At 37.4% G+C, this 12,721-nt stretch overlaps 1 protein-coding gene across 1 annotated transcript; it reads right to left on the reverse strand.

The window, feature by feature from the left end:
* On the reverse strand, nucleotides 1,953-2,759 carry LOC104748871. Its single transcript, XM_010470452.1, has one exon. The coding sequence runs from the start codon at nucleotides 2,757-2,759 to the stop codon at nucleotides 1,953-1,955; it is 807 nt and encodes a 268-aa protein (XP_010468754.1).

Genomic DNA, 12,721 nt, shown 5'->3' on the forward strand with positions numbered 1-12,721 from the left:
TCAGGTCGCCATCAATCCGGTAAGACATTGCTCCTTCCCACATACAATGTCCAAATCACTTTACAGCCTGTAACACATCCTTTTAAATTAAAAAAATAATTCAAAAATAAAGTATTAAAATTTAAAAACCAATAAAGGATGGATAACATTCACCATCACTTTCATTATCCCCTTTCTTTCTCTTAACATTGTCTCTGTTTTACCAACAACATGGGTCGATACAGTTACAGTCAGCCTTCTTCCTCCTCGGCTGATTCTGTTAAGTCTCGCGACCGCCAGAATGAAAGGTACGGGATACCCAGGAACTGCTGGTGTGGTAGAAATCTTGAACTAAGTACCCACCATGAAGGTGTAAACCAGGGCCGTCTTTACTACAAATGTGCTAGATTTGAGGTATTAATTGTTCCTTGTAATTTCTGAAGCTCTGTTTCCATTTATTTCACTTTAAATAACCAAGATATGGAATAACAAATTGTGTTTTCTCTTAAAACAAGGATGGCGGTTTACACCTCAACAAGCTGTGGCACGGGGCCATCAACGAGGAAATCCACGACCTACACTCAAAGCTTGATCAGCGTGACGACCTTATCAACTACTTCACCCTTGGACCAAATGGCACGAAGTTCTACCCCTCTATGCTGGCCGCCCGAATGGAACATCATGGAGAAGAGATTGCCCACCTCAAACAACTTATTCGTGAGATCAGTGATGGCTACGAAGAACTTGCTTCCTACGTCCACAACCTTACACCAAGGAACAATCACCCTTCTACTCCATCGACCTTTGGGTTAAAAGGATTCACCATTGCCTTTCTCTTTTTACTACTTATTGGCCTACTTTTTTACATTATTAAGCACTAATGTGTTCGCTAGAAATCACAGTACTTTATGTTGTCTACCAGTACAAGCATCTTGTCTACCAGTCCAAGAATCTTGTCTACCAATTCTTTATGTTTCCTTTTGTTAAGTTATGTACTCTCTGTTTCCAATGTCCTCTATCTTTCCTTTCTAAGTTATGTACTACCTGGCCATCTATCTTTTGTTATTTAAGCATGCCTTTAATTGCATATCCACACTTTCAAAATTACTTGTCTATTACCACGCTTTCAATATTTCATATTATGTTATGTCCACAGTTAAATTATCTTTCCATCATCAGGGATAACTCAGTCACATGTTAGAATAGTAGCCAAATGCTGAAGGTGTGTGTTAGAATAGTAGCCAAAAGCTGAAGGTGTGTGTGGACTAAAACAGTTATAACCAAAAGAGTCTTACAACCATATCCCCCAAAAGAGTCTTACAACCATGTCCCCAAAATAATATTACAACCATAATAACCATAGCCAAAGGTGTTTGTCGACTACATCTTACAATCATAATAGCCAAAAGAGTCTTACATCCATATCCCCCAAAATAACAGCCATACTATCCAATTTGATTTCCCAAATGCTGAAGGACATTAAATCTTACAACCATAGCAGACAAAATAATAAGGGACTCATAGTAAAAAATCCATCAGCATCCAAAAAATGGAATCCCAAACAACACTTCCTTAACCAATCTTCATCTCTTCAAATTAGCGTCGAGCATGTTTTCCTGTTGTGACCTTGTCCAAAACATCTCCCACATTTTGTTACTCTCTTCTTCTTCTGGAAAACATTTATATCCAACCAACAAATGGTTAGTTAAATGGACCATGTTTCATAAGAGTGGACATAATTGTTTAAATAGAGTGACTTACGTGATGAACTTCACCTTGTGATGGAATCCTTCTCTTTTTTGGCCTTCCCCCCTGGCGCTTTGTCCTTGGTGGGTTTACAGGTACCTCTGTCAATTCTTCTGGGATGTCCACGTCTTTCTCATTTGGACGAGGCATTACAACTCCTTTGTACTTTTCCCTCCATGGTCCAACGAAATAACAGCGGCTTATAAGTGTGTATGGGTCAATGTTTCTTATTCGACCAGCAGCCAGAGCGTGACAGCAAGGTACCATAAGTACGTCAAAAACCCTGCAAGTACATGTTTTTTCTCAAGGTCAACTGTAAACTCACACCCAATCCCGTCGTTCACTTGGTAAATCCAGTCAGTAGCTCCATTGACCGCACAATTGAGTGACTCCTTCAGATGGTCAATCAACAATTCTTCAATTTCTGGTGTACACCTTGTCCTTGTCTTCCCAGCGAATGTCCTTCTACACCAAAACCACCTCATCAACATTGCTCTTATTAACTCTACCATTGACACTATCGGATAATCAACAGCCTTTTGCATTGCGGTGTTCAATGACTCTGAGATGTTGCTACTCATCAAATTGTAACGGTTGCCAGGGAAGTGTGAAAGTGTCCAATGTGGTAGTCCAATCTTAAGTAGATACTCCGCACACTCTGGTTTTGTTTCCTCGATTTGCCTCCACCAATAACGGAAATCACCAACTGTATATGCTCTCCCTGCTTTTGAGACAAGGTTAGCCAGACCGCCGCTTTTGAATTTGTGATTAACATTACGAAAAAGATGAACGGAGCATGCTGCATGATGTGCTAGAGGATATACTTTTGCGAGTGCAGAATAGATAGAAGCATGCCTATCAGATACAAAAACAAGGTCTTCTTCATCTGGAACAAATTTCGATAGATTCTTCAAAAACCACACCCACCCAGCATCATTCTCCACTTCCACTACCCCAAAGGCCAGTGGATAAATCTGCAAATTTCCATCCTGGCCACTAGCTGCTACCAAACAGCCTTTGTACTTACCCTTCATCGTTGTACCATCTATCACTATAACTTTCCTAAGAAACTTGTACCCATCAAATACATGCCCCAAATGCGAAGAACAGATATTTGAACAAAGTGTTACCCTTCTTGTCGACGGTCGTATGCAAATCTGTTATTGTCTCAGGGTTTGTTGACTTAACTAGGTGTAGATACGTTGACAGAAATTCGAAGCTTCCTTCTTCAGTTCCTCGTGTAGCATTAACAGCCAATTCCTTAGCGTTCCAGGCTTTCATGTACGATATCGTTACGTTCAACTCCGACAATACCATTTCTGGTAACTCGCATGCCCTTGGTCCTTTTTTCCCATTTGCAAATTTCCCTCGCAAAAGTCCACCCAATATCTTCGCTGCTGCTTTAGAACCATATCTAGACCTAGCCGTAACGTCGCAGTTGTGTTCCATTGTAATGGTTCTCACTTCCAAATTCAAGGTGTTTGGAAGAGTGACAGCATAAACCCTCCAACCACAATTCTTGTCCACGCAGGATGCAATTACTCTCGTTTTGTCGGAAGCAACTATACGGAAGCAGAAAATCCTCTTCATAGCATAAAGTGATAGCGCATTGTGCATCTCGGCCTTATCGGAAAATATTCTACCTACATAGATTGCATCACCCACTCTTTTCAAATCCATGTTTCTTTCATGGCTTGGCAAGCCTCTCATATTATCATGGCATGGTGGAGCGTCATTCAACAATACAGGGTCAGTTTCATCTATCACAAGTCCTCCAACAAAATCAACAAAATCAGCATCCGAACATTGATAACCAGACGATGAACCCACTGCTACTATCGCATTGTTCATTGGGATGCCGCTAGAGTTCCCCTCTACAAGAACCACACCCTCATCTTCATCATCAGTTACACCCGTCCTCTCCATGTTAGGATCCCAGTCCGGAGGATACTCTTTGTTAATCCGTTCAGTCCACTCATCGTAATTATATTCTAGACTGCTATCCCCAACTATGAGATTGTCCACTGCTGCTTCTACAGTGGACAATGGACCTACAACATCACCACTTGAGTTGACTATGTCTACATTAATCATATTGTCCCCCGTCTTTCTCATATCAGAAACCGATACATCACAAAGCCGATCTTCCCCATTCACCACCACCTCAACATGGTGACCCACCATTACATTGTGATCAGGTTCTAATGCAGTAACCACATTAACCTCATATAGACCTGCTTCACAATTATTGTCCAATCCAATCCCATTGTCTGACGACGCAGCTGTAGTGGACATCACCTCATTATCCTGGTCCACCAACAGAGCTCTTGTAGACACCCCCTGAGTATCTTTCTCCACCAACGGGATACTAGTGGACAACCCCTGATTACACTTGTCCACCAACGGAACTATTCTGGACACCCCCTGTTTATCCTTATCAACTACACTAACCTCATATAGACCCGCTTCACAATTATTGTCCCATCCAATCCTATTGTCTGACGACGCAGCTGTAGTGGACATCACCTGATTATCCTGGCCCACCAATGGAGCTCTTGTGGACATCCCCTGAGTATCTTTCTCCACCAACGGGATACTAGTGGACAACCCCCGATTATACTTGTCCACCAACGGAACTATTGTGGACACCCCCTGTTTATCCTTATCCACCCTTTCAGTCATCCTTGCCTTATAACTTGCTTCTATCTCCTCCACAAACGCCACCAAAACTTCATCATCAAGCCCATCATCTCCTTCATCCGCAACCATACCAGCGCACACAAAATCGTCACTCTTTTCTCTATCAGCCGAACCTTTAAAACTCACATAGAGATATAGTCCTGGGTAATCCGCCATCAACCCCTTGAACTGATTCCAATCAATTTCTGATTTTAACGCAACAGGGGGCCATTTTCCTTGACTCATAATACCCGCTTCTCCTTTAAAGCAAAAGCTCAAGATTAATTTTGTCTCCCATAAGCACACCCTGAACGCTTTTGCAACCTTCTCTTCCAACTCTACCAATGTCGTCCCTTGATTATACCCTACACACCTTGCCAATTCTCCCACGCGAGGAACAAACTTCCAAATCCCGCTTGTTGCACAAGTCCAGTCCCCAACTAAAACACAAACACTTTCTTCCATCACCTACATATGCCATCTAAAACATGTTACGACATTTTTAAAAATTGTTCTTTTTATACTTTCATAAGATGGACATTTAATGCAGCACAACGAACATACCAACTGGCTATCAAAACACTTGAAATAAAAATCTTTGTCACAATAAATGTTCACATACCTTAGTACCAGTGTCTTCGTCCACCACAAAAATACTATCAATCCTTCTCCTTATATTAAACGCAAGCAACTTGTCCGTCAAAAACAAGAAATTTTAATATTTTATTCTTAATACTCTAATGCTTCCTTTTACCCAGCATTCCACTTCTTTGTCCGCTATTAATGCCAATTTCACTTACCCATGTCATTAATGCCAATTCATAGGTTGTACTGACTCGCCGACCTGCTATTTTTTCCGCACGAAGCAAACAACTGAGGGTAAAAACGTCATTTTCTGGAGCTCAATTTGGTAGATTTCACAAGGTTCATCGAATGTGGTATAATTGAAAAGGTTTATATGCAATGTGGTACATTTTTTAAAATTCCCAAAAAAAAAACCTATAGTATCCCACATTGGCTCTACCAAAACAATTTACTCCAAATTCCTTTTATATATATTCTCTTCCCTTATTGATACTTTTTTTTGTGGGCACACTAACTAATTGTGGGCCACTGGGCCCTATCCTAAAAATGTAGGATTAGTAATAAAGTAATAATTACAAATTATCAAATGAATATATAAAACAAATATGATAGAAATATAAATAATTAAATATTATACTATAGAAATTATTTTTTCATAATATTTATTTTAATATCAACTTTTCTAAAGTGATATAAATATTTTACATTATTTTTGATAATTGATGCAAATATTTTATATCACTTTAATAAAAATGATGTAAGATTTACAACATTTTTTGTAAGTAATGTAAAATAAACATAGATTCCATTTATTGATGTAAATATTTTTTTCAACCGATGCAAAATATTTACATCAACAAAATATAAATCATTTGTTTGAGTGATGCAAATTATTTTAACATCATTTAAAAATAATACAAATATATAAAATAAGTGGTGTAATCTTTTTTTTTTGTAGTGTTGATTGATTGGATTGAAGAATGTTATGATAATATGGTGTGTTTTTGTAACATACGCGAACAGGAATCCCGGTTTGGGATGTGCATCGATCGATGCAAGGGTGGTATCGATCGATGCAAAGTTGGTTTTCGCGAATGAGTTTCAGTTAAACATTGCGTTTTGGGATTAGGAAAACCCTGAAATCGTTTATAAAAGGGGGGACTCGAGGGTTTGGTCGAGTGTGGCCGTTTCTGGAGAAAAAGAAAGAGAGAAAGAAGTTCTTGAGTGTTCTTGAGAGTTTTGAGAGATTTGAGGCTGTTCGTGTAGAGATATGTAGCTGGGACCGTTGTAGGAGCTTCTTAGGAGTGTAGATCTTCTTGTTTGAGGTTCAAAATCTTCTTGGCAAAGGTGAGTGCATGACCATGGCTTATCTATGCTTGAGATTTCTCTGATCTGCTTGTTTATGTGTTTATTTGGCTTGTTAGAACTTAGAATGTTGTTGAGTCGACTCTAACTTCTAAAAAGAAAGAACAAAGAGAAAAATCTCTCTTTTGATTTTTTCTCTCTTCTCTCTCTTCGATACAGTTCGCCCTAGCCGTCATTACAGAGTCGACAAAAGAGCCTCCGCTCTCCGATGCCGGTGTAGCTATGGCTCGCCGGCATCGGACCATGCCGTCATGTTTCTGCTCTAGCTCTCTCCCGTCAAATCCAAGTTTTTATAGTTTCAAGTCTTTGTTCAAACCGCACTTCCGGTTTTCTCTCTGACGCTACTTCCGCCGTGTTTTGTCTTCTCCATCCAACTTAGATGATCTCTTGTCCCCGGCGACTGCCTCTGGTAATGTTGTTGCTGAAGCTTCTGCCCTGTCTCCGCTGGATCTGGTTGAGGTAGTTATTTTGGTTCTCCTCTCACCGGGTCTCGTCTCCTCCTTCCGCCTCTCTACTCTGCGGCTTGCATCAGGGTGTCTCATCACCTCCCCTCATCTCTTTGTTTGGTGGGTTTCCTGAATACTTCTTCGGTTTTGCCTTTTTGCTCTCGGTCCTCAGTCTGAGGATGGGGCTGAGTCCGTTTTGAGAGTCGCTCTCTCCCGATCCGCCGGTTTCCTCTTCCCGGCAATGCCTTCTCTCGCCCTTCTCCTCCTGGGTCAATTCTTTGACTTCTCGGGCCCCCATCATCTCAGCGTTTCCACTGGTTCCACCTTCTCCTCTGTTGCTCGTCTGAAGAAGCAGATATCTTCTGGTGCGATCCCTGCCGCTCTCTCCGTCAGCCTCTGCCAAGTTGCAGAACCACCAGAGCAAGGTCACAGGTTGAGACCTTGGAGTGTGGTGTTTTGGTGGGCTTGGTCCAATACTTCTTGGGCCTGTACTGCTAATCCCTTACTCTTAATGGGCTTATTGGTTTTATGGTCCATCCAAAGAATCGATTTGGTCCGCTCCAATCCTCTCGACTGCAGCTGCTTCCTTCTATTCTCGAGCGTTGGATACTTCTCCAGCTCCTCCCTGCCTGCATCAGATACTCCTCCAACGGGTCCAGTCTACGTTCAATCTAGAACCACCGTTATTGGTTCAGCTTCCGTCCATAGTGGGCGTAGTTTATTCACCGACTTTGTTTCCGGTGTCTCTCGAGGTTGCCTTCAACCTGTAGCCACCTATGCTGGCTCAAACTTTGTTTTAAAGTCACAGATTATGTTGACTACCCCTCTTCCAGTTGAGTATGTTGTGTTGAGTGCAATTTCTCTCGTGGGTCTACTCATGTTAGATTGTTTTGACACTTCTCCTGGTCTCATATCAAGCTTTGTTATGCTTGTGTCTCTATGTTTAGGCTTTGCTTGCTCCTTTGCTTTAGTTTCCAAGCCTACTATTCGGGTATGTCCGAATATGCTCTATCCTTTTGTACTTTTCTAGTTTGAATGATAAATTTGGTGCACAAAAAAAAAGAATGTTGTTGAGTCGCAAGAGGCTTTGGGAAGCTTTTTGTGGCTTTGTTTGTGTGTTTTGGTGGTCTAGGGACGGAGATGCAGCGAGAAGAACGATGGTCAAGAGAGAACTCTTTCTCAGTTTGAAGATTTAGCTTCTCGTAAATACAAAAATCCATATATACATTAATTTCATTTTATTTTCTCTGAAAATTAGTTAATAATCTTCAATTTTTTATTTTAGTTTTTTTTTATATATTTAGGCTACAATTTATCATAAGTGTTCAGTTTAAATGTATCACAATAACCAATTTTAAGGTTGGTCATCACTCTTAGCAGGAGTAGCTCTCCTGAAAAAAAGATAAAGATTTATTGTTGGAAATGGACAAACAATTCGTTCAGGCATATATGTGTGACAACCTCTCCCGCGGACCCCACTAGCCCACCGCTAGCTGCCCCAACGGACCGTCCATGGACCCTGCTAGCCCACTGCTAGCCGTCCCAACAGACCCCAAGCTAGCCCTGCAGGGCATCGTTCCTAACCCCTCACCGTGGAATGGAACTATTCATCCAAATCCACAGTAGGTTATTGGTGCGCCAGACGTTCCTCAAACCCTGGTCCTCACCCTTTAACAACCTTCCCACAGGACAAGCTGTCACCAATTGACCTGCAGATCAAAATTATATGTCGGTTTTTATTGTAACATAAAATTTCATCAGATTCCGTCCATTGTAACATAAAAATCGATTGGTGGCAACTTGTCCTGTGGGAAGGTTGTTAAAGGGTGAGGACCAGGGTTTGAGGAACGTCTGGCGCACCAATAACCTAATGGTGGATTTGGATGAATAGTTTCATTCCACGGTGATGGGTTAGGATCGATGCCCTGCAGGGCCAGCTTGGGGTTTGTTGGGACGGCTAACGGGGGGCTAGCAGGGTCCACAGACAGTCCGTTGGGGCAGCTAGCGGGGGGCTAGTGGGGTCCACGGGACGGGTTGTTACAATATGACATTGTTTACTCCCATCTGCCACGCCGATATCCAAAATGGCCTCACAAGATTCTTTTATTTTACAAGATTTGATAGTCAAACAAGGAGCTCACCGTTCATGGGATATGCATAAGGGGAATTGGCAGATAAAAAAAAAAAAAAAAAAATACTTAGGTTCACCCCTAGGGGTGAACCTTTGTATTCACCCCCTCCTCTCTCAACCAATCAGATTGTTCTATTTAATATTTATTTAAAAATAAATCAAAATTAAATTAAAAAGCAAAAAAAAATTAAGGAAACAAATTCTGTATACTTTTATTTAAGGAAAGTTAAATATTGACTTGGTTTAGATTTTACAATTAAACGAGGTTATATATCGGTTTGGGTTTATAAATGAGAATTAGGGTTTAGATTTTACAATTAAAACAAAATAATGTCGGTTTGGATTTACAAATGAGGTGGTTAGGGTTTAGATGTTACAATTAGAACAAAATTATATGTCAGTTTGGGTTTACAAATGAGATGGTTAGGGTTTATATTTTACAATTAGAACGAAATTATATGTCGGTTTGGGTTTACAAATGAGATGGTTAGGGTTTAGGTTTTACAATTAGAACGAAATTATATGTCGGTTTGGGTTTACAAATGAGATGGTTAGAGTTTTGATTTTACAATTAAAACAAAATTATATGTCGCTTTGGGTTTACAAATGAGATGGTTAGGATTTAGATTTTACAATTAGAATGAAATTATATATCGGTTTGGGTTTATAAAAGAACAGTTTAAGTTTTTAGTTTTATAATAATGTATACATATTTTATTTCCATATTTTATAAGGAGGTGAATGAATAGGTTCACCCCTAGGGGTGAACCCAAGTATTGTCCAAAATTTTTTTTTTAATTAACTGGCTAACTATTCTAAGTTTCTAACCATAACCTTCTCATATTATGTATATTTTCTATAATAATGAAAATTATGTCCCTTGTACATAACCAACAGTTGTTAACACATTCTCCCTCTCACCCTATTCACGTGCACCCTTTTTTTTTTTAACAACAATAGAATCAGCTCAAAAGAGCCAATTTGGAGGAAAAGAATTCACAAATAAAACATGCTGCGGTGACAGTCGCGCTTGGCGTGCCAGGGAATCCGCTTTGACATTCGCAGTACGAGGGACCAGAGATAGAGAGAAGGAAAGGAACTCCGGTTGATCTATCTTGATGTCGTCGAGGTAGGGTGTGAAGGCCGGCCATTCATGAGGAGAAAACACCATCTTCACTAAATCATTCACGTGCACCCTTATTTCTATTATATATGTACACATATTTTATATCTTCTCTTTTCTTTTTCTTTCTTTATCTTTTAATTTTCTTATTCTATATATTTCTATTTATCTGTTTATAATTTGCAAAAAAAAGTTTATTCATTTTAGAATTTCACAATCTCACTCTAAAAACAAACTTTTTGTAGTTTATTTAATTATTTCATTTTTTTAAACGGACAATTTTAACTCATTATATAACTAAATAATAAAATTATTTATAATATATAGAACACAACAACATTCTGTTTCATGTTTTTTTTTTTTAAATATCATTCACAACTTTTGAGTTATATTTATATTGCATAATTACAAATTTAAATTATAACTAGAAGTATGCAAACGATTTATATGTAAATTTTTTTAGCGCTTAATTTGCTTGTTGGGGTTGACAATATTATATCCTTTAGGGTATAGCGTTTTTATTCGATATGCGTTTGACTTGAATGTTTGAGTTCTCTATGTTGTATCATTTAGGGTATAATGTTTTTTATTAAGCAAATATTCAACTCGACAAATTACGTTTCATATCATATATTTCTAAATAAAAACTTATTTCATATTTTTCATTTCATTTTATACTATTCCATTTATGTGTTCTATTTAAACTGAAATGTTGTAAACGATTTATATGTGTTTTTTAATGTTTAATTTGGTTATGTGATTGACAATATTATATCCCTTAGAGTATAGCGTTTTTTATTCAATATGCGTTTGAGTTCTCTATGTTGTATCCTTTATGGTATATAGTATTTTTTATTAAACAAATTTGTAACTCGACATATTAGATTTTATATGACTTGTTACATTATTTTATACTATTCCATTTATGTGTTTTTTTAAAACTGAAATGTTGTATTTACAAATATTTTTTATTTCATTATTCTTTTTTATTTATTTAGATTTCTAAAAATTTACTAAAATAGTATAGTATAATATTATTTTTATCCAGATTATATATAGTATTATATGTATATAACTACCAACACTATTTGTTATTATAATATTTTCTTACATTAGATTTTAGACATAAAAAAATACTACATGTCATGTTACTATAAAACCTACAGCAGTAGCTGCTACACGTCATACTCAACATTTCCTTCCACACAGCGTGTTCATACCACGCTACCCTATTTTGGTAATCTCACGATGGGCCTTGGCCATTTTCTTAATTTCACACATTAATGTGCTATATTCTTTCTTTATTTTTTTTTTTATTTGGTTATCTCGCAAAATCGCCCTATGCATCTATACTAGTATTTTTGCAGCAGTTTTTGCTCAAAAATACTAATAAGGAAAGTTTTAGCAATTAATGCTACTAATGCAATTAATTCTATCAACCTCTAGCAATTTTATATGGACCTCTTAGTATTTTATGGGCCTCTTGATAATTCATAATTTCAGGGTCTCCATTAATTTAGGTTGTAGACAAAACAGTGTCCAAAATTTCATAGGACCCGCGAAAATATACTCTTTTGCTAATAATCTAGATAAATTTTCCGGAAAATGAAATTGTAACATTTGCGGAAAATTACATTGCAATAACTATGACATTAATGATATTCTCAATTGCCAAAATGATTCTGAATACAAATGAGTAGACTCTTGATTTATAAGGCATTCAAACTTTAAAAACTTTTATTTGGTTTATTCCGCTTCTTCATTTTAAAGATTTTTAAAAGGTTAAATATGAAAAATATTTAAAACTTTTAAAAAGTTAAATATGATAATATTATACCGTAGATACACAATAAATACTAAAAGTTAAGATGATATAGTGTGAGTTAAAATATCTCGGGACGGGGTTATATAGCAGGACAGGTTTTATCGATATTTATATAAATTAAAAAATAGCAGTAATTCAGTGTTACACATATAAAACATCGTTTCATTATTTTGTTAACACTGTCAGTATCAGAAAATAGACATATCTAATTAAATTTAAATTAATATTATATAAAAAATAAATTATATTGCGGTATTATATAGTTTATTTAATAATTATTATATAATTATAACATATTTAACTAACAAATACAATTTATAATTTTAATATTTTAATTATAAATAATTTTTGCTCCGCGGTGTACCGCGGGTCCTAATCTAGTAAACTCTCTATTTTGATAGCCACATAAGACCAGTAGATCATTCAAAACTTCTACCTCTCAAAGGAAGATAAGCCAGATCAATTAATTTGGAACTATACATTCTCTGGAGATTACACAATCAGATCAAGTTATTGGTTCCTAACCCATGATCCTACTGATGATAATCCTCATCCTAACATCCCACATGGGTCTGTTGAACTAAAGAATAAAATATGGAAACTACTCATAATGCCAAAGATCAAATATTTTCTCTGGCATACCATATCCCTAGCCTTGCCTATTACTACAAGACTACGTACCAGAGGCATGAATATTGATTCGGCCTGTTCCCGATGTAGAAAGGATGATGAGTTATAAATCTCTCTATTTACTTGTCCTTTTGCCATTTCAGTTTGGCGATTTACTTCCTCTCTTAATTGGAGTCAACTATCTGATGATGCGGAGGAAAACATTTATACAC

Source organism: Camelina sativa, chromosome 15, assembly GCF_000633955.1.
Source record: "Camelina sativa cultivar DH55 chromosome 15, Cs, whole genome shotgun sequence".
In the NCBI taxonomy this organism is placed as follows: domain Eukaryota; kingdom Viridiplantae; phylum Streptophyta; class Magnoliopsida; order Brassicales; family Brassicaceae; genus Camelina; species Camelina sativa.